We start from the raw sequence: 24,536 nt of genomic DNA, 5'->3' as shown, positions 1-24,536 counted from the left end.
CTTATTGTATTAAATACTTATTGAAATGAAATTAAATGTTTTCCAGCAATAATAGTAATAATATTAATAGTGGTAATAATAATGTAAAACAATATTGAATAATTGAAATTTTGCAATTTACAAAAGATAAGATACAATCAGGTACATAGTTGGGTTTGAATACAGGTATTAGGCAAAGGTAAGAGGAATTTCGTTAGAGAAAAGGGAATAAAAATTATCAAAAAAGGTTGTTAAAATATACTTCTGCAGATGTCTATTTAATAGTATTTTATATTTCAGATTCTAAGGTATACATTACTAAACAACTTCTAGGTAATGCATTAAAGCCATTACCAAGTATGTTAAGCAGTAAGGCTAAGTAATTATCTAATTCTAATTGAGTTCATTGTTCTAAATTACTAACAAGTAGATCCCAATCTCAATTACTGAAATACTTGCTAAAACTCTTTTAAAATCTAAAATACTTTCCTAACAACCCAATATCCCCACACAGACAATGGAAATGTCACAGTTACTATAACTATCAGTAGCTGCTGTATAACTAAATAAGATTATATTACTTACAATGCTGTTTCCTTATTGGTCTTTTGTAATACAACATACAAAAGTATCTCCATGTGGCTATGTGTCTCTAAATTTCAATTTATTCCTATACTATGTAGGTATGAAGGTGTACTTATCATTTGTGGTTTGCAACAACAAGAACTATTACATCGACAACTATAACAATAACAGCAACAGCAACAAAACAATACTTGTGCTGTGGCAAATAAGATTTAATGTCCATAGATTGCCAACAATTATGTCTGGCATTTAGCCAAACTCTAATAATATTAATAAATATGATGTGATAGCATCTCTAAGATGATCAAAGATTTTGTAATGCAAGAGTAAAAAGTCAGAAAGATTAAAAAAAAACACACACACAGAAAATGATTTATGTAAAATGTTGCATATTGCATTTATACATAAAGACACATGTTGGTTAGTAGAATTTAGTAATAACAATTTATAACAATCATATGAATATTTAAAACTAGGGGATTATGTTGCAAATTAAATTTATACTTAAGTAGAAATGTTAAAATGTTGGGTACATTGAGGTTTAAGGACTAAAGGGAATATATATGTAAATAATAATCATATTACATATTAAAGTCCTTTCTCCAGTATTTGTTTAAGTCTTTGTACTAAAATCCTAAAATCAATAATTTTAATCAAATATAAATAAATTAAAGAAACGCTTATAAATAACTAGTCTATGACTAGACTATGACTAGACTATGACTAGACTATGACTAGACTATGACTACACTATGACTAGACTATGACTAGACTATGACTAGACTATGACTAGACTATGACTAGACTATGACTAGACTATGACTAGACTATGACTAGACTATGACTAGACTATGACTACACTATGACTAGACTATGACTAGACTATGACTAGACTATGACTAGACTATGACTAGACTATGACTAGACTATGACTACACTATGACTAGACTATGACTACACTATGACTAGACTATGACTAGACTATGACTAGACTATGACTAGACTATGACTACACTATGACTACACTATGACTAGACTATGACTAGACTATGACTAGACTATGACTAGACTATGACTAGACTATGACTAGACTATGACTAGACTATGACTAGACTATGACTAGACTATGACTAGACTATGACTAGACTATGACTAGACTATGACTAGACTATGACTAGACTATGACTAGACTATGACTAGACTATGACTAGACTATGACTAGACTATGACTAGACTATGACTAGACTATGACTAGACTATGACTAGACTATGACTAGACTATGACTAGACTATGACTAGACTATGACTAGACTATGACTAGACTATGACTAGACTATGACTAGACTATGACTAGACTATGACTAGACTATGACTAGACTATGACTAGACTATGACTAGACTATGACTAGACTATGACTAGACTATGACTAGACTATGACTAGACTATGACTAGACTATGACTAGACTATGACTAGACTATGACTAGACTATGACTAGACTATGACTAGACTATGACTAGACTATGACTAGACTATGACTAGACTATGACTAGACTATGACTAGACTATGACTAGACTATGACTAGACTATGACTAGACTATGACTAGACTATGACTAGACTATGACTAGACTATGACTAGACTATGACTAGACTATGACTAGACTATGACTAGACTATGACTAGACTATGACTAGACTATGACTAGACTATGACTAGACTATGACTAGACTATGACTAGACTATGACTAGACTATGACTAGACTATGACTAGACTATGACTAGACTATGACTAGACTATGACTAGACTATGACTAGACTATGACTAGACTATGACTAGACTATGACTAGACTATGACTAGACTATGACTAGACTATGACTAGACTATGACTAGACTATGACTAGACTATGACTAGACTATGACTAGACTATGACTAGACTATGACTAGACTATGACTAGACTATGACTAGACTATGACTAGACTATGACTAGACTATGACTAGACTATGACTAGACTATGACTAGACTATGACTAGACTATGACTAGACTATGACTAGACTATGACTAGACTATGACTAGACTATGACTAGACTATGACTAGACTATGACTAGACTATGACTAGACTATGACTAGACTATGACTAGACTATGACTAGACTATGACTAGACTATGACTAGACTATGACTAGACTATGACTAGACTATGACTAGACTATGACTAGACTATGACTAGACTATGACTAGACTATGACTAGACTATGACTAGACTATGACTAGACTATGACTAGACTATGACTAGACTATGACTAGACTATGACTAGACTATGACTAGACTATGACTAGACTATGACTAGACTATGACTAGACTATGACTAGACTATGACTAGACTATGACTAGACTATGACTAGACTATGACTAGACTATGACTAGACTATGACTAGACTATGACTAGACTATGACTAGACTATGACTAGACTATGACTAGACTATGACTAGACTATGACTAGACTATGACTAGACTATGACTAGACTATGACTAGACTATGACTAGACTATGACTAGACTATGACTAGACTATGACTAGACTATGACTAGACTATGACTAGACTATGACTAGACTATGACTAGACTATGACTAGACTATGACTAGACTATGACTAGACTATGACTAGACTATGACTAGACTATGACTAGACTATGACTAGACTATGACTAGACTATGACTAGACTATGACTAGACTATGACTAGACTATGACTAGACTATGACTAGACTATGACTAGACTATGACTAGACTATGACTAGACTATGACTAGACTATGACTAGACTATGACTAGACTATGACTAGACTATGACTAGACTATGACTAGACTATGACTAGACTATGACTAGACTATGACTAGACTATGACTAGACTATGACTAGACTATGACTAGACTATGACTAGACTATGACTAGACTATGACTAGACTATGACTAGACTATGACTAGACTATGACTAGACTATGACTAGACTATGACTAGACTATGACTAGACTATGACTAGACTATGACTAGACTATGACTAGACTATGACTAGACTATGACTAGACTATGACTAGACTATGACTAGACTATGACTAGACTATGACTAGACTATGACTAGACTATGACTAGACTATGACTAGACTATGACTAGACTATGACTAGACTATGACTAGACTATGACTAGACTATGACTAGACTATGACTAGACTATGACTAGACTATGACTAGACTATGACTAGACTATGACTAGACTATGACTAGACTATGACTAGACTATGACTAGACTATGACTAGACTATGACTAGACTATGACTAGACTATGACTAGACTATGACTAGACTATGACTAGACTATGACTAGACTATGACTAGACTATGACTAGACTATGACTAGACTATGACTAGACTATGACTAGACTATGACTAGACTATGACTAGACTATGACTAGACTATGACTAGACTATGACTAGACTATGACTAGACTATGACTAGACTATGACTAGACTATGACTAGACTATGACTAGACTATGACTAGACTATGACTAGACTATGACTAGACTATGACTAGACTATGACTAGACTATGACTAGACTATGACTAGACTATGACTAGACTATGACTAGACTATGACTAGACTATGACTAGACTATGACTAGACTATGACTAGACTATGACTAGACTATGACTAGACTATGACTAGACTATGACTAGACTATGACTAGACTATGACTAGACTATGACTAGACTATGACTAGACTATGACTAGACTATGACTAGACTATGACTAGACTATGACTAGACTATGACTAGACTATGACTAGACTATGACTAGACTATGACTAGACTATGACTAGACTATGACTAGACTATGACTAGACTATGACTAGACTATGACTAGACTATGACTAGACTATGACTAGACTATGACTAGACTATGACTAGACTATGACTAGACTATGACTAGACTATGACTAGACTATGACTAGACTATGACTAGACTATGACTAGACTATGACTAGACTATGACTAGACTATGACTAGACTATGACTAGACTATGACTAGACTATGACTAGACTATGACTAGACTATGACTAGACTATGACTAGACTATGACTAGACTATGACTAGACTATGACTAGACTATGACTAGACTATGACTAGACTATGACTAGACTATGACTAGACTATGACTAGACTATGACTAGACTATGACTAGACTATGACTAGACTATGACTAGACTATGACTAGACTATGACTAGACTATGACTAGACTATGACTAGACTATGACTAGACTATGACTAGACTATGACTAGACTATGACTAGACTATGACTAGACTATGACTAGACTATGACTAGACTATGACTAGACTATGACTAGACTATGACTAGACTATGACTAGACTATGACTAGACTATGACTAGACTATGACTAGACTATGACTAGACTATGACTAGACTATGACTAGACTATGACTAGACTATGACTAGACTATGACTAGACTATGACTAGACTATGACTAGACTATGACTAGACTATGACTAGACTATGACTAGACTATGACTAGACTATGACTAGACTATGACTAGACTATGACTAGACTATGACTAGACTATGACTAGACTATGACTAGACTATGACTAGACTATGACTAGACTATGACTAGACTATGACTAGACTATGACTAGACTATGACTAGACTATGACTAGACTATGACTAGACTATGACTAGACTATGACTAGACTATGACTAGACTATGACTAGACTATGACTAGACTATGACTAGACTATGACTAGACTATGACTAGACTATGACTAGACTATGACTAGACTATGACTAGACTATGACTAGACTATGACTAGACTATGACTAGACTATGACTAGACTATGACTAGACTATGACTAGACTATGACTAGACTATGACTAGACTATGACTAGACTATGACTAGACTATGACTAGACTATGACTAGACTATGACTAGACTATGACTAGACTATGACTAGACTATGACTAGACTATGACTAGACTATGACTAGACTATGACTAGACTATGACTAGACTATGACTAGACTATGACTAGACTATGACTAGACTATGACTAGACTATGACTAGACTATGACTAGACTATGACTAGACTATGACTAGACTATGACTAGACTATGACTAGACTATGACTAGACTATGACTAGACTATGACTAGACTATGACTAGACTATGACTAGACTATGACTAGACTATGACTAGACTATGACTAGACTATGACTAGACTATGACTAGACTATGACTAGACTATGACTAGACTATGACTAGACTATGACTAGACTATGACTAGACTATGACTAGACTATGACTAGACTATGACTAGACTATGACTAGACTATGACTAGACTATGACTAGACTATGACTAGACTATGACTAGACTATGACTAGACTATGACTAGACTATGACTAGACTATGACTAGACTATGACTAGACTATGACTAGACTATGACTAGACTATGACTAGACTATGACTAGACTATGACTAGACTATGACTAGACTATGACTAGACTATGACTAGACTATGACTAGACTATGACTAGACTATGACTAGACTATGACTACTTAGCAAATATGTTCTTTGAAATTTTGTTTTCTTTAAATTATTACCATAAATCGAGCTTTTAAATTGTTTTATGTTTTAAATTCATATTACAGAAAAAACAACATATTGTTTAACAACAACTTAGTTGGTTTCCTAGTTAAATTGTAATCGTATTACATTGACAGCTGCGCTGCATTTTCTGTGCGAACATAGAATATATGTGTGTTACTTGTATACAACATTTTTTATGCGTTTTTTTTTATTTGCTAAAAATTTAGGTCAGTTCTCTATCTAACACTTCTCTATATCAAACAAAATTTTTCATGTTGATGAAAGCCGCAATTCAACAGAATTAGAAAAAAAACTACAAACAAAAGAGTAAAAACACTAAAAGAAATTTTGAGAACTGATTAAGAGTTATTTGAAACTTTTTTAGAAATAAATTTTTTAATTTGAGTTTCCCTTGAGATGTTTCTAAATGATATATAGTTTTAATTATTGATAATTATTCTGTTTTTTCTACCACGCCTAAGCAGCGCCTGCCCAAAATCAATTTCATCACAGTGTTTCTCTCAGTGCTTCTGCGAATAAATATGTTTCTTATTTTTTTTGGGTCTATTATACAACTTCATTACTAACCATATCATTGTGGATGTGTAAATATATTGTCACATCTAGTTTGTGCCCGTAGGGACATTTCAATTCGCGAAATGTCATTTATATTCGTTTTGTTAGAAACATGGATACATTATTTTCATACGGCTAGATGACTCGGCATTTGTGTACTTTCTTTTTTTTATGGGATTTTTTTAGTTATTTGCCTTTGAGTATCAATGTATGTATATGAATGTTAAATGTTGACTATGTACAGAAGTATATAATTGCATATGTGTAACTACATGGAAATCTATGTACATAGCTATGTAGAAATACACAAACATAGCTGTGGTAGTAGTAAATACTACTGCAGTAGAACGAATTAAATTTTTTGTTTTCACTGGGCAAACATTTTCAAATTTACACATTTTTGCATATTTTGGCCACTGTGGTGATAAATCTAAACGCAAGACAGACAGATAGACTACATTTAAATACAATTTTCTCTTTCCCACACTATTATTTTCGTTTCGAATATCGCTCTCTCTGTCTGTTAATCATTAGAAATATTTTTATTTGCTGCATGCGGTTTTATTATCTAAAGTCAAACCATATTTAGTAGAAAACACAAATGAGATTTGAGGAAACGGAAATGCATTAGTCTTTATTGACATTTTTGAAATAAAATGTTTAATCTACTTTATTTAGTTTGCTTAAAGTATTTAATAATTTTTTCTCAATTTTCATTTTCTTTTTGAAAAACTATTTATTTTTATTATTTCTTTTATAATTTTTGTTTCCTTTATGAACTTGTAAGAACTTGTTGAAAAAATTTTCAATTTTATATTTGCCATTTCAAACACACGCTTCTACTACTTTTACTTCCTAAATAATGTCAACAATAAGTATGTGCCGCTATTTAGTACGTGATGTTACAGAAATTATATTTGTATTATACTCTTAGACTTAATAATAAATTACGTTTTATTACAAATACTAAACGGTGATTTTTCAAGCCCGTTAGAAGTTACGAACATTTATGATCAATATACTCTGGAAAATCATCATTAATAGATTGACGCTTGAACGACGCTACCAAATTATCCAAATTTACTTTGAAAATCAGCCATGGAACCGACTGTTTTATCGCAAAATTGTATTCAGCTATGATGCTCAGTTTTGGCTTAAAAAAAAGTGCTGCATATGGAGTGAGACTAACCCACAACGACCCTACAGTTTCCCTTACATACAGAAAAATGCACCGTTTACTCACTGGTGCCATCATATCAAAAATGAAGCGGGAGCACGCGTTGCAGTCAATGGAGGTTGCAGTCAATGTTTTATACTGATAAACCAGCAAAAAGTGACTCCTTGGCATTTTAAAATGATAATTAGTTTTATTAAAATTAACTTTTTGTATTATTGTTTGCAATTTTAAGTTATATCGGGCTTAAAAAAACACTCTTTAGAAAACAAAAAAATGCAAAATTATTGCTACCAAGTAGTAGTGAAAATGTATGAAAATTAAATTAAAACCAAATGTGAGAAAATGATACATATCAAATACTTTTAGTAAATTTTCTATCATAGTCTTAGTCATAGTCTAGTCATAGTCTAGTCATAGTCTAGTCATAGTCTAGTCATAGTCTAGTCATAGTCTAGTCATAGTCTAGTCATAGTCTAGTCATAGTCTAGTCATAGTCTAGTCATAGTCTAGTCATAGTCTAGTCATAGTCTAGTCATAGTCTAGTCATAGTCTAGTCATAGTCTAGTCATAGTCTAGTCATAGTCTAGTCATAGTCTAGTCATAGTCTAGTCATAGTCTAGTCATAGTCTAGTCATAGTCTAGTCATAGTCTAGTCATAGTCTAGTCATAGTCTAGTCATAGTCTAGTCATAGTCTAGTCATAGTCTAGTCATAGTCTAGTCATAGTCTAGTCATAGTCTAGTCATAGTCTAGTCATAGTCTAGTCATAGTCTAGTCATAGTCTAGTCATAGTCTAGTCATAGTCTAGTCATAGTCTAGTCATAGTCTAGTCATAGTCTAGTCATAGTCTAGTCATAGTCTAGTCATAGTCTAGTCATAGTCTAGTCATAGTCTAGTCATAGTCTAGTCATAGTCTAGTCATAGTCTAGTCATAGTCTAGTCATAGTCTAGTCATAGTCTAGTCATAGTCTAGTCATAGTCTAGTCATAGTCTAGTCATAGTCTAGTCATAGTCTAGTCATAGTCTAGTCATAGTCTAGTCATAGTCTAGTCATAGTCTAGTCATAGTCTAGTCATAGTCTAGTCATAGTCTAGTCATAGTCTAGTCATAGTCTAGTCATAGTCTAGTCATAGTCTAGTCATAGTCTAGTCATAGTCTAGTCATAGTCTAGTCATAGTCTAGTCATAGTCTAGTCATAGTCTAGTCATAGTCTAGTCATAGTCTAGTCATAGTCTAGTCATAGTCTAGTCATAGTCTAGTCATAGTCTAGTCATAGTCTAGTCATAGTCTAGTCATAGTCTAGTCATAGTCTAGTCATAGTCTAGTCATAGTCTAGTCATAGTCTAGTCATAGTCTAGTCATAGTCTAGTCATAGTCTAGTCATAGTCTAGTCATAGTCTAGTCATAGTCTAGTCATAGTCTAGTCATAGTCTAGTCATAGTCTAGTCATAGTCTAGTCATAGTCTAGTCATAGTCTAGTCATAGTCTAGTCATAGTCTAGTCATAGTCTAGTCATAGTCTAGTCATAGTCTAGTCATAGTCTAGTCATAGTCTAGTCATAGTCTAGTCATAGTCTAGTCATAGTCTAGTCATAGTCTAGTCATAGTCTAGTCATAGTCTAGTCATAGTCTAGTCATAGTCTAGTCATAGTCTAGTCATAGTCTAGTCATAGTCTAGTCATAGTCTAGTCATAGTCTAGTCATAGTCTAGTCATAGTCTAGTCATAGTCTAGTCATAGTCTAGTCATAGTCTAGTCATAGTCTAGTCATAGTCTAGTCATAGTCTAGTCATAGTCTAGTCATAGTCTAGTCATAGTCTAGTCATAGTCTAGTCATAGTCTAGTCATAGTCTAGTCATAGTCTAGTCATAGTCTAGTCATAGTCTAGTCATAGTCTAGTCATAGTCTAGTCATAGTCTAGTCATAGTCTAGTCATAGTCTAGTCATAGTCTAGTCATAGTCTAGTCATAGTCTAGTCATAGTCTAGTCATAGTCTAGTCATAGTCTAGTCATAGTCTAGTCATAGTCTAGTCATAGTCTAGTCATAGTCTAGTCATAGTCTAGTCATAGTCTAGTCATAGTCTAGTCATAGTCTAGTCATAGTCTAGTCATAGTCTAGTCATAGTCTAGTCATAGTCTAGTCATAGTCTAGTCATAGTCTAGTCATAGTCTAGTCATAGTCTAGTCATAGTCTAGTCATAGTCTAGTCATAGTCTAGTCATAGTCTAGTCATAGTCTAGTCATAGTCTAGTCATAGTCTAGTCATAGTCTAGTCATAGTCTAGTCATAGTCTAGTCATAGTCTAGTCATAGTCTAGTCATAGTCTAGTCATAGTCTAGTCATAGTCTAGTCATAGTCTAGTCATAGTCTAGTCATAGTCTAGTCATAGTCTAGTCATAGTCTAGTCATAGTCTAGTCATAGTCTAGTCATAGTCTAGTCATAGTCTAGTCATAGTCTAGTCATAGTCTAGTCATAGTCTAGTCATAGTCTAGTCATAGTCTAGTCATAGTCTAGTCATAGTCTAGTCATAGTCTAGTCATAGTCTAGTCATAGTCTAGTCATAGTCTAGTCATAGTCTAGTCATAGTCTAGTCATAGTCTAGTCATAGTCTAGTCATAGTCTAGTCATAGTCTAGTCATAGTCTAGTCATAGTCTAGTCATAGTCTAGTCATAGTCTAGTCATAGTCTAGTCATAGTCTAGTCATAGTCTAGTCATAGTCTAGTCATAGTCTAGTCATAGTCTAGTCATAGTCTAGTCATAGTCTAGTCATAGTCTAGTCATAGTCTAGTCATAGTCTAGTCATAGTCTAGTCATAGTCTAGTCATAGTCTAGTCATAGTCTAGTCATAGTCTAGTCATAGTCTAGTCATAGTCTAGTCATAGTCTAGTCATAGTCTAGTCATAGTCTAGTCATAGTCTAGTCATAGTCTAGTCATAGAAGCTACTAGAGTGTTTTAGTAGTTTTAAATCATGCTGTAGCTTTATACGTTTAAATACATTTTCTTTATAATAAAGAAGAATAAAGAAGAATAAATAAGAAACACCAACGTGACTTTAATATTGGCAATATGTTTGCTACCGGATGCTTTTTGTTTGTTCCTCTTTTTATAGGTTAAACTGTGTTGATAGTCAAAATTGCACCAATTTCATTTGGGTTTTTGTCCATACTCCGGATAAGTATTCGTTGGTTAGAGTTGACTTCATTTATTGATTGCACTCCAAGTACATGTGAGTGTGTCTGTAATATGCACTCACTCCTATAAATTTCAAATAGACCAAAATATGAACACGAACATGGGCACATGCACACACTTTTTGGCTTGATGCATTATGATACATTGTCGCAGTTTGGTTTTATGGCTGGTTGGATATTCTATCTACATATTTATATGTATGTATATATATTTTTTTATGGATGTGCTGAGTTTTTGTTTTGTCAAACTCAATGACCACATAAGAGTAGTCAAAATTTCATTTTCCTATGGTTCATAGAGATGTCATTGATGTGTGGTGTACACACATATGGAAGCCTCTTACATTTCATACAAATGAAGTTACCCCAAAATATAAAAAAAAAAAATTATTCAAAAAGGAATGTGTGCTGGTTATTACCCTTTGAGCAAAAATCAGCAGAGAAAAAAAAACGAAATTGTTGAAATTGAAATCATAATGTTTGGGTCATACTGCATACATGAATAATAATTTCACTTTAATACAAAAATTAAACTGACCTTATGAGATATTTTGGGGTTTAGTTGGCACAATGAAAGAGAATTTTTGTAGGAAAATTAAATTGTAATTAATTGATGAAATATTGGGGAAAGGAAATTGAAATAAATAGAATAATTTAAAATAATGGAAACACTGCATATATAGCTAGTTTTGTTGCATTCTTAAAAGTAGTTTTGAAGTTCTTTAATCGTTGCCTGCGTGCGTCTCTGCATTTAGCTTGCGTTACTAAGCGAAGCTTTATACATATTCATGATCTTGTGCAATTGCAATACTGACTTTGATTTATCGTTTTTTTAGTGATCAGAAACTCTGAACTTGCCAAGAGTATAAAAATACACAAATCTAAACTGTATAGCTAGCTAATACATCCTTATCATTCGCATAAATATTATGCTTTGCTGCTGCTTTAAAGAGAGATAAGAAATTAATTTTAAAGTGTGTTTTAGAAATAATAAATATAAATTTTAATGGGACTTAAAATATTTGCAATATTATTAAAAGAAATTATAGTAAACAAGACATTATTCTTATACTAAAACATATTGAGCTGGGTTTAAGAGATAAGGTGCATCTTATACTTGTGGAGACTGTGTCAAATATGAGTTGGCACTTTTCTTTTTTCTTCTTGGCTGATCCATTTAAAACTAAAAATTATAGCAAACAACACAAGGTTCAATTAAAGAAATGAGAAAGAAGAAAAATACAAATGAAACAAATATAAATAATAAATAAAAGATGCGGTTATGCAGAATTTTGATATGCCCTATGCATTGAACAAATATTGAGGGAGAAAAGATTTTTAGAAAAAAAAAATTAATTTCGTAATTCCTGAAAAATTGTTTTAATTGACTGACTTATTATTGTCATTATACGTGGGTTAATAAGTCCGTGACTTTTTGAATTTCCCGACTCTCAGCTGAAAGGACAACACAGCTACAGCTGAGTGATTAAGTTTGGGTTGACAGCCATTGATAACAAACTACTACGTGACTTGAGGAGCACTATTTTTTGCGGAAAAAAATGAAATGAGGCTAAGCTTGATAAATACTAAGGGAAATCTTCAATTAGTCCGTGACTTTTTGAATTTCCCGCCTGAGTGATTAAGTTTGGGTTGACAGCCATTGATAACACACTACCACGCGACTTGAGGAGGAAATGAAACACTATTCTTTGCGGAAAAAAACAAAACGAGGCTAAGCTTGATAAATACTATGGAAATCTTCACCATTAATCGGAGATTGCAAGTGTGAGAGATAGTGGAAGCCATAATGGCTCAGTGGTTTCAATTTTGAATGATCACTTGTGTATGATAAAACTTTCCGCAAGATTGGTGCCGCGTTTGCATGCAATCGAAGACCATCTCTATCGTGTGAGAATTTCGCAGGAGTGTTTGGCAATGGACGAAATGTGGATCCACCACAAAACACCGGAGACGAAGCAGCAGTTAAAACAGTGGGATTATCGTGGTGAATCGGCGCCAAAGAAGGCCACAATGGGTTTGTCTGTCGATAATGTCACGGAGATTGTTTTTGGGGGAAAAATCGACCGCTTTTTGCAAAGAAACATTTTTTTCCAGCAGTAAAATGCAAGCTTGCACACATGTGCGGCCTCCATGGAATAAAATTCATGAATTAGGCTACGAATTGCTCTCTTATCCTCACTATCCTTCGGAGTTAGCCCAGAGTGAATATTTCTTGCTTCCAAATCTGAAGAAATGGTTCGGCGGAAAGATATTTGAATCCAACGCTGAAAGAATCTCACAAACAAATACCTTTTTTATTACCTCGACAAATCTTATTATTGGAAGGGTTCCCCAGTAGGTATGAATGTATTGGATCTGATCAACTGTTCGAAGGGGGGGTTGCAGTTTTCACTAATGGATCCAAGATGAACTCTGGTACAGGGGCCGGAATTTATATGGTCGACAATGGTATTAAACTGCCATATAGACTCTCTGACGAATGCAGCGTATTCCAAGCAGAGATATTTGCGATCTGGAAAGCCACGGAGTTGATAAGAGCACACGTCTATGCTCTTTATGTTGACAGTCAGACTTAAGGCTCTCAAATGTTATATAATAAATTCTATCAAAGTGCAAGACTTTGAAGAGTTATTAGAACACTACTCAATCAGATTGTGTTGGATATCAAGGCACTGTTAAATAGAGGGAAATGAGGTAGCAGATGAACTGGCACAGATCTGAACCATAGTATTAGGGACCGGGGAGTAAAACCTCCTATTTGTGACTACTACAACCAAAACACTAATTGGGTTGGCTTGGTGTAGTCTCAGAATTCTAGTAGGAGTGATAACCGGTCACTGTTCAATTGTGGTATTTATAGGTAAATGGAATAATAGGACACATGATTTTTGTAGATTTTGTGGGGATGTAGAGGAGTTGGTGACAGTAGAGCACATTAAATGCAGTTACCCGAGACTATAGAGTCACAGATTTAAGTGGCTAGGTACTAGATTTCTCTGAATCTGACTCTTGAAGGGAATCACAAAGGACCTTATGTTCTCCGAGTGGAAGTGAACACCAAATCGATAAAATTGGTCTACAAATGGCTGAGATATTGGAAAAAATCAAACACTACCTCGTTTTGTTTGCACAATTTTTTCCACCAAAAAATTAAAAAAGAAAAAAAAAATTTCACCAAAATTTTTTCTTAAAATATACTTTGGTGAAGGAAATATAAGGTTCGGCATAGCCGATTATAACACTTTTACTTGTTTTATCGAAATTTTGAATTAAGTCGGCTTCGGCCCTGGACTTTCCAGTTGAGGTTGTTTCGTTTTCGGCTTGTCTCCTCCAGGTGTTAGCCTCTTCTTCTACTGCCTTGGGTGTTCAATTCAATTACAATCTTGGCTACATTGTCGTTGGTGGGTCTGAGAACATTGGAACGTTAACAATGTCAATACATTAACTTAATATAATTAATACTAATACAATTTATATTGTTGTCAATAATTCCCAAACAGTTTATATGAATTCTAATATAAGACATCTAAGAAAAACATGAACAAGGGAGGCTAGCATCGAAGTCCCAATTCTTACTTCGTACTAATACCGTAGTTAAAATCCGAAATTAGCCGACCGGTATCCGAAGCATTATTTTGTCGGATTGTATTCATTAGCTAGTCATAGTAAATAAGTTGTAGTTAGCCGATGAGAGCTGAAGAATTTATATCCTCGGATTGCATCCATAAGCAATATTTACGAATAATTAGCCGTTAGCCGACCGTGAACCGAAATATCCGATGAGAGTTGAAGAATTTATCTCCTCGGATTGCTCCATAGCTGTATTTACGAATAATTAGTTGTTAGCCGACCTGAGCCGAAGAATTTATCTCGTCGGATATTTAGCCGATGAGAGTTGAAGAATTTATATCCTCGGCTTGCACCCATAAACTGTATTTTCGAATAATTAGTTTTTAGCCGACGGATATCCGAAGCATTTATCTCGTCGGATTGTACTCATTAGCTAGTCATATCCAATAAGTTGTAGTTAGCCGATGAGAGCTGAAGAATTTATCTCCTCGGATTGCATCCACAAACTATGTTTACGAATAATTACTCATTAGCCGTCCGAGATCCGAAGCGTTTATCTCGTCGGACTATACTCAATATCTAGTCCTAACTTATAAAGCCAACGAATCCATCTCTATGGATTGCATCCGTTGCATTCACTTTATAATAGTAATTCGCTAGCTGACCGAGAGCCGAAGCGTTTATCTCGTTGAATGATCTATTAGGAGCTTCTGCCATTAGGAAATATATTCCAAAGATCCAAGACAGTTCTGTGGTAAAAATTTCAAAGGAAGCTACCTTTGAAGAACCTGGATAGACAAATCAAAAACTGCATCACAACATGGCCAATCCAACTTCATTTACGATTGATGGTGTGGATAGGTAGGCACTTTCCCACAGGTCTCTATTTTAGATAACCTTCGGCCAACATATTTTGAGCAGTTTTCAAAACGAGAGATTAACGAATATTTGAAAGGATTGCAAGTCACTAGCTGTGGTGTTCCAGGATTCACAGCCATACATTTGAATAGAACGTTAGCTAAAAAGAGGTGGAGCTTGGTGCTCTGACGAATTTGAGGTGATTTCCATACTTTTTGCAGTGGCCCAAATGCATGGACATAATCGAGATCATCGAGACGTCCAGTTATCATAAAATTAATACTACTTATGTTTTCAAGAACTTCGCTTTTACGGAACAAGTTCTATTGGTCCCAGGGAATTCTTTAAAACTATGTTCTGTTGTGCGTATAGATAGAGGAAGTCTATGGATGATATAATAAATATTTCGAAAACTACCAACGAAATCTTTAACCTAAACATAAGTATGTATACAAACTTGCTGTAGAGTACAACAAAGAAATGAAAATAAATTCTCAGATAAGAAATGCAGTCGGACAGACGAACGGCCATTGGCTGTGATAAGTTTTTAATAATATTATTGTGTTTTGTGCAAAAATCTTCAGAGTGACATACAAATTTTATAATTTTCCAGCCATAGCAGCATTTTGAAACAGGACGTCAATTAAAACAGTTGTTTCTTCAAATCAAAAATATTTAATTTAATTAGATTCAAATGTTAGAAAACATAGAAATCGATGAAAGCATGGTGCCTTCACTTAAACCAGCCAGCAGCTATTACACCTGTTCCCTACACGAGGCAGTGAAAATACGAACTTCAACAGAAAACTTAGCCGATAGTAGAATACAAACCATACCACAGTTTTTCAAAGAATGCTGCCAAAAATTCAAACATTTACCCGCCTTGGCTTATGAACCACCGCAGGAAAACTCTTCCAATAGCAGCACAACCAAATGGTCTACAATTTCATATGGCGAGTATGAGCAATATGTGGAACAGGCTGCTTTAATGCTACTACACTTGGGCGTCCAGCCACGCTCTTCCGTTGCCATATTGGCGTTTAATTGTCCCGAATGGTTTTATGTGGAATTGGGTGCTTTGCGTATCAATGCTGTGGTGGCGGGTATTTACACCAGCAACTCAGCGGAAGCTGTTCATCATGTCTTGGAAGCATCGGAGGCCAGTGTATGTGTGGTGGATGATGCTTTGCAAATGTCAAAAGTGCGTGAGGTTAAATCGCGTTTACCGCAATTGCGTGCCGTTGTACAATTAAACGGTCCCTACGATGAGTTCGTTGGCAACGAGCCGGGCTATTATCGCTGGACGGATTTGTTTGAAATGCAATTTAGCTCAACACTACGTGAAGAATTGCTGTTGCGTGAACGTGATGTGGCGGCCAATGAATGTGCACTATTAATATTTACGGTAAGTTCTTTAGTTTGTAGTATGTTCGAACGTTGTTGCTTCAGTCGTTCGGAAGTTTGGTTTATTGCTTGATTAAGAGCGTGTTGTGTTTTTTTTTTGTGTGTTGTGTTTGGGGTGGCTAGGAGGTGTTATTAGCAGCTGAAATTGGAAAATTGTTAAGTTAACTGAATTATGATTGTGCTGCCAGTTTGTCTTGCCAGCTGTAGATGGTTTAGTTAGGTTGGCTTAGCTGTGGTAGTGGTTTGATGGTTTATTAAAGTTATAAATCAATTTATAAGTTGTGTGCTAGTGTTGTTTGCTTATTTAGTTGTAATCAAACCACTTTGGTTTTGAAGGATGTTTGGCAGGAAGACAATGACCGTTGATGTATGGAAGCATATTAAAGGTTTTAATTTATTAGAATTTTTTATGTTTAGGAATTTTTCAGAACTCGATATTCTGGACAAAATTAAAAAAATTGTGTCTTCAAAATAAAGTGAAATTTTTTGAAATATTATGAAATTCTGATTTAATATTGAGATTCCCTCATATAGTCCATCATAGGTTCCTATTTAAAGTTGAGCAAATCGACCCACAAAATCAAAAAAAAAAAAATGTTCACCAAAAATAGTTTTTATACCCTTCACCTTCGTGAGAACGGTATATATAAGTTTGTCATTCCGTTTATAATTTCCACAATATAATTTTCCGACCCTATAAAGCATATATATATTCTGGATCCTTATAGATAGCTTAGTCCATTAAGCCATGTCCGTCTGTTGAAATCAATTTTCTGAAGACCCCAGATATCTTCGGGATCCAAATCTTCAATAATTCTGTCAGGCATGCTTTCTAGAAGTTTACTTTTTAATCCAAATCTTCAACAATTCTATCAGACATGCTTTCGAGAATTTTACTTTTTAAAATCAGCAAAAACAGTACTATATTTGAATTACTAAGTCATTAATATAGACAATATGGATATCGAATGATAGATATTTCAAAGACCTTTGCAACGACGCACGGTGGCTCATATCTCAATTTCATCGGCCAAAAGTCCAACTTTTTGTTAACTCCGATTTAAAAATTTTAATGCCATTCAATAGTAAACACATTGAAATTAAGTTAGCCAAAAAATTAGATAAAACAAGTAAGAAAGTATGGTTGGTCAAGCCCGATGGTCGGTAATACCCTACACCAAGTAAATGAGTAAAAATATTTTTCTTTTAAAATATCAATAATTTATATTTTTGAGTGATTTTTGGAAGTGGGCCTTATATGGGAGCTATGACCAATTATGGACCGATCACCATAAAATTAGGTCGTGTGATTTATGTCTATATTAAAGTTAACTATGTTGAATTTTGTGTGTATACCAACATTTTTAAGCGATTTATGCACTTTAAAGTGATTTTCGGAAGCGGGTCTATATGGGAGCTATGACTAATTATGGACCGATCGTAACAAAATTTGGTGACATGAATTTTGTATATATAAAACTTATTTGGAGCGAAATTTGTGTAGATACATAGATAAATTAAACATTTATGACCGATAAAGTCCAATTTCGAGGGGACATTTGTATGAGGGCTAGGTGAAATAATGGACCGATTTCAGCCAGTTTCAATAGGCTTGGTTCTTGGGCCGAAAAAGTAATATGTACCAAATTTGATCGAAATATCTTCAAAATTGCGACCTTTACTCTGCGCACAAGGTTTCCATGGACAGCCAGCCAGCCAGCCAACCAGACGGACGGACGGACGGACGGACGGACGGACATCGTTTAATCGACTCAGAAAGAGATTCTAAGTCGATCGGTATACTTTAAGGTGGGTGTTAGACTAATATTTTTGGGCGTTACAAACATCTGCACAAACGCATAATACCCTCCCCACTATGGTGGTGTAGGGTATAAATATTGTCAATTGTGTGCGTGGCATGCTGTTAAAGTCAAATATTTGATGTCATTTTATAAAAATGTGATTTTTGTAAATTCTATCAGAAGTAAATTATCATTACTCGCAAACTATTATACATAATTGGATGATTTTTCTTTTGTTATGTTGGTAGGATATGATTTGATTTGAGCTAATATGATTTGTCATTGTACCGTTTATACCTGATGTGTTATTAATTTTTTTCTCAGGTACTATATTTTAGCCAAATTTGAATTTCAGTGGAGTAAAAGTGCTTAGGGTCAAAAGGGGTTAAACAAATTTTACAACTAGGAGAAAGTCCAAAGTGTACTCTTTAAGTTTATATATACTTGTTGACCAGTTTTGACCTGTTTGTTGAACACTTTTTTTATTTGAATGAAATTACTCCCAAATTTTTGTTCTATTTTTATTTTATTTGTTCATATGACTGTTGCAAAGTACAAGTCGCAATTTTGAAGATATTGCGATAAAATTTAGTACATAATTTTTTTTCGGCCCGAGGATGAAGTCTGTTGAAAATTACTGAAATCGGTCCACTATTACACCTAGCACCCATACAAGTGTTCTCCCGAAGTTATACTTTATCGGTCGTAAATGGTTAATTTATATATGTATCTACAAAAATTTTGCTCCAAATAAGTTTTATATAAACTGAATTAATGTCACCTAATTTTATGATGATCGGTCCATTATTAGTCATAGCTCCCATATAAGACCCGCTTCCGAAAATCACTTTAACGAGCATAAATCTCTTAAAAATGTTGGTATAAACACAAAATTCAATATAAATAACTTCCATATAGACATAAATCACACGACCTAATTTCATGGCGATAGGTCCATAATTAGTCATAGCTCCCATATAAGACCCGCTTCCGAAAATCATTCACGAAAATAAATTATAGTGTAGGGTATTATATAGTCGAGCTTGGCCGAACATACTTCCTTACTTGTTTTTATCTGCTGATAACTTTTTTAATATAGCATACTAAATGCTATAAAAAATTAAAAGTTCAACTTTAACATTAAATTTCGCAACAACTGCTGAAGCGATTTTAATGAAATTAAAACTGGAAAAAGAAACTTCTAAAATATCTCTATCGGTTCAAAAGTTACAGAGTTTTGGCCGATGAAAAACGAAAATGAGCCACTATGCGACGCACAGTGGTATAAGAAAAAAAAGAGGGAAATAAGTCTGTAACGTAAAACTTAGTTCGATTTGAATGAAATTTCACACGCGCAAAGAGGAAGTGTTGTCGAGTTTAAGTTTTGATTGGGACCTCATGGGCCTACCAGGAGCGGGGCCAGGGGTCCCCAAAGTTGGACACCTCGGGTATGTTCAATTTTAAAAATGATTCTATTTCTTCGTTTGTGTTCCGAGTTCGGAATTACATATGTGAAATCTTCTCGTCGAGCTCTACATAAAACCTCGTCGTATATATCAATTATTTCTTATAGCTTAAGAGATATTCGAATTTGAAAATTAAATTTTCAACATTTTTACCCACCCTACTCCAGTTTTTTGATGACCGCGGTTCCAAATTTTCTCCATTTTTCATATTCATAAATAAAAATTTTATTTCAATTTGAAATATTTGTATAGTCGCAAAAATTAAATTAAAAAATTTTTTGTAATATTTTTGAAAAAGTATTCCATGATTTTTTTAATTGACAAAAGTTATATATATTATTGAAAAAATAGACAAAATTCACTAACCATTGATATATAACATGTCTACCTTATGTTTTTTACGTGGCAAATTAATTAGGGAAAACTTTCTTCAAAAAAATAAAAAAAAAAAAATTTACTTTACCTAAAAATATTTAAAATTTGTATTTTGAAGTATAATTTGGTGAAGATTCGGCAAAGCCGAATATAGCTCTCTAACTTGTTTTTTCACCAAAAGTTTTTTTGGTTGAAAAAAAATTGAAAAACAAATTTTTAAAATTTAAAAAAAAAAATTAAATTTAAAAAATTTTTTTAAAACAATGTTAAAAAAAATTGAAAAACTAATTAAATTTAAAAAAAAAAAAAAAATTTTAAAACAATTCGAAAAAAAAAATGTTTTCCAAAAAATAAAAAAAACAACTTTGGAAAAAATTTTGTTTACCTAAAAATATTTAAAATTTTTATTTTGAAGAATAATTTGGTAAAGGGTATATAGATTCGGCACAGCCGAATATAGCTCTCTTACTTGTTTATATTTATATTAAAAACCAAGGTTTATAAGATTCAGCATAACCATATACACTCAGGTCTCGTTTTATTCGAATTCAATTTATGAGATTTTTCTGGAACGCATCTATCGCATAAAACGAGATCTGAGTGTAATTTAGCACAGCCGAATATAGCTCTCTTGTTTAAACTTATTTTCTTTTTTCAGTCCGGCACCGTTGGCATGCCCAAAGGAGTTATGATCTCACACGATGGCGTTCTCTTCTGCTGTCATGCCATAATCAAATCGCTGCCTTCTCTGCAAGAAACCCAGGAAACAGCTGTCACTTATCTGCCATTAAATCACATAGCCGCCCAACTGTTTGATATTTTCATGGCTCTCGAAAACGGCGGTCTCATCTACTTTGCCGATCGTAATGCTCTCAAAGGCTCTTTGGCTAAAACCTATGGCAAGGCCAAGGCCACCATGATGTTTGGAGTTCCAAGGGTATTTGAGAAAATGCAAGAGAAACTTGTCTATGTTGAAGCCAACTCCTCGGGTCTGACGAAAATACTAATGAATACGGCTCGTAGTCTAATGGAAAGATATCATTTGGATAAAATGGAAAATAAGTCACCATCGGGCTTGAAATATTGGCTAGCCTCAAAAATAGTGCATAAGATTAAAGTAGCCATGGGTTTGGATCAGGTTAAGGGCTGTTTTATAGGAGGAGCACCCGTTACAGAGGAACTAAAGAAATTCTTTTTAAGTTTGGATATGCCTTTGATAGATGTGTACGGCATGTCGGAAACCAGTGGAGCCGTGGTGTATAATTTTGAAAGGCCCAACCTGAAGACAGTGGGAAAAGCTATAGAGGGCTTGGACTTAAAAATAGATAATCCAAATGAAAATGGCGAAGGAGAGGTAAGTTATTTTCTTGAAAATAAATTAAATATATAAAATATGGATCAAATTTTCTTTAAGGTATTGATGCGAGGACGCACCAATTTAATGGGCTACTTAAAGGATCCCGAGAAGACTGCAGAAACCTTAACTGAAGATGGCTGGATTAAGAGTGGTGATATGGGTTATATGGATGAGCAAGGAAATCTCTATATAAGTGGACGTCTGAAAGAGCTAATCATTACAGCTGGAGGAGAAAATATACCGCCCGCTCATATAGAAGCCTTGATTAAAAAGGAATTACCCTGTGTCAGCAATGCAGTGGTGATAGGAGATCACAAGAAATATCTTACTGTGTTGTTAACTTTAAAGGTTGGTTAAAAACAAATTAAATAAATAATATTTCATACTCGAATTGCTTACAGACTGACATTAACTCTGACACTGGCTATCCCTTTGATACCTTAAGACCTGATGCCATACAATGGCTGGATTCCATAAATGTTCACTATACCAATCTATCTGATTTACTCAATATCAAATTACCCGAAAATTTGCAAAACTTTGATCCCAATACGTTGGAAATTAATTGTGATCCTAAGGTATGGCAGGCTTTGGAGGAGGGCATTAAACGTTACAATAAACAGGCCATTTCAAATGCTCAAAAAGTTCAATATTTCACAATATTGCCACATGATTTCTCCATACCCACCAGTGAATTGGGTAAGTTAGATTAAAGTATTGATTTTATTGTTTAATTAATAATGTTTTCATATTTATTTTAGGTCCCACTTTAAAGATTAGAAGAAATATTGTGCACAAGAAATATGCAAAAATTATAGATAAAATGTATGCTAAGTGATGATTTTTTTTAATAGAATTGTAATTGTTGTTAAATAATAAAGTGTTCAGTTAAATTAAAGATTAAAAAATCATTTATTAAGTTAATAAATTTAAGTGATATATTTGGCTGTGCTAAATCTTATGCAATCTTCATCTTAGTGTGCATTAAAGCTAACTGCAAGATTTTTTTAAACTCTTATCATCTAAAATAACGAGAACCAATTATAGCCCCGTGGGTCGAACATTAATCGACTTTTATACACATATATAGGAAGGCCATCAAAACTCTCTTTAACATCATAAAAACAAATTAAGACAGCTATATTCGGTTGTGCCGAATCTAAAAAAAATAATTTGGTGATAAAAAATTGTTCTTTAAAAACACTAGTTTACAAATCAAACATTTTTGTTTGCTCATGGAATGAAACATATATTTTTGAGAAGATCTAGGGACGCTAGTTAATTGACCATTTTTTGTTTTCCACCTATACGTCAAAATTTTGAGATATATGGGTTTTTATTTTTCACCTGCCCTGAGTACTACTAATGCATACTGTAGTGTACCGATTGTGGTAATTAAGTATTTACATCGTTTTTGGGTACTCAACACTCTGGCGAAGCTACTAGATACTTTCAGAGTTGTATTTTTTTGACAAATTCCAAAAAAAAATTAACGGGAAAAAATAAATACTGTTTAAAAGTACATCTTTCCTGTAGATAAACGTTAATAAATCGCCATTAAATACAAAACTCTAAAGTAAAAACTATTTTAAAATGTCTTCTAGAAAGTGTAAATTAAACCCAGACCATTTTTGTTTTATTTGCGGAAAAATTATTCAGTCAAATCGAGGTTTTCCTATAACACAAACACTGCAAAATGCTTATTTACATTAAAAAATTACGTAAAAGCTTTAGATAAGACAAAACCAGCATTTCAATATTTATGTCTTTCTGAGGCCAAAATAAAAGAAGGGATAATTGTGGGTCCTCAAATAAGAAAAATTTTGGGTGATACCAAATTTGAGTGTCTATTAACCGATGTTGAAAAAGCAGCATGGAATTCTTTTAAACTTGTTGTTCAAGAATTTTTGGGGAATAAAAAAAGTCAAAATTACAAAGATATTGTTGCAAATTTATTACATAATTTTGAACTGATGGGTGTAAATATGTCCCTCAAAATTCACTTTTTACATTCTCATGTGGATTTTTTCCCGGAAAACCTCGGACACATGAGTGACGAACATGGAGAGCGTTTCCATCAAGATTTGAAGTTTTTCGAGAGGAATTATCAAGGTTTTTGGGATCAGAATATGCTACGAGACTACTGTTGGAGTGTCGTGAGGGAGACAAATGAAAATAATTATAAAAAGATGATTAAAACACTTCACTTTTAATTTTTTTGTCCTAATTTAATGTAAATTTTTATATGTTTCGTTTTTAATAAATATCTCAAAAGTTTGACGTCCAGGATTTTTTTAAATATTTTTTCCGAAGTTAGAAGACCTAAATACACAAATCCCCATATGTTTCAATTCATGAGCAAAAACCTTGTAAACTAGTGAAATCATTTCTCAGTTAAAAAAATATTTTCATTGAAATTGAAATTTATGTTAAAAAAAAATTCGGGATAAAACATATTTTTCTCGATTGGTCCGAGCTTCTATGTCGTCTAGACAAAGTT

The 24,536-nt window shown here is 33.8% G+C and overlaps 1 protein-coding gene across 1 annotated transcript; it reads left to right on the top strand.

Annotated features, from left to right (window-relative positions):
• Positions 1-16,291: 16,291 nt before the first annotated feature.
• hll (heimdall) lies at positions 16,292-22,944 on the top strand. Its single transcript, XM_065501442.1, has 5 exons — positions 16,292-17,037; positions 21,338-22,033; positions 22,094-22,384; positions 22,438-22,735; positions 22,798-22,944. The coding sequence occupies exons 1-5, from the start codon at positions 16,327-16,329 to the stop codon at positions 22,872-22,874; spliced, it is 2,073 nt and encodes a 690-aa protein (XP_065357514.1). The 5' UTR covers positions 16,292-16,326; the 3' UTR covers positions 22,875-22,944.
• Positions 22,945-24,536: the final 1,592 nt, after the last annotated feature.

The sequence above is a fragment of the Calliphora vicina genome, chromosome 2 (assembly GCF_958450345.1).
Source record: "Calliphora vicina chromosome 2, idCalVici1.1, whole genome shotgun sequence".
Classification (NCBI taxonomy): domain Eukaryota; kingdom Metazoa; phylum Arthropoda; class Insecta; order Diptera; family Calliphoridae; genus Calliphora; species Calliphora vicina.
Note: the sequence above shows the minus strand (reverse complement) of the source record. Positions and strands in the feature narration are given on the sequence as shown.

Bases quoted from the DNA above. Each gene is read 5' to 3' on its own strand.
- hll (XM_065501442.1), top strand. From the start codon at position 16,327: ATGTTAGAAAACATAGAAATCGATGAAAGCATGGTGCCTTCACTTAAA. The intron at 22,034-22,093 runs GTAAGTTATTTT...ATTTTCTTTAAG, and splicing joins ATGAAAATGGCGAAGGAGAG to GTATTGATGCGAGGACGCAC. The intron at 22,385-22,437 runs GTTGGTTAAAAA...AATTGCTTACAG, and splicing joins CTGTGTTGTTAACTTTAAAG to ACTGACATTAACTCTGACAC.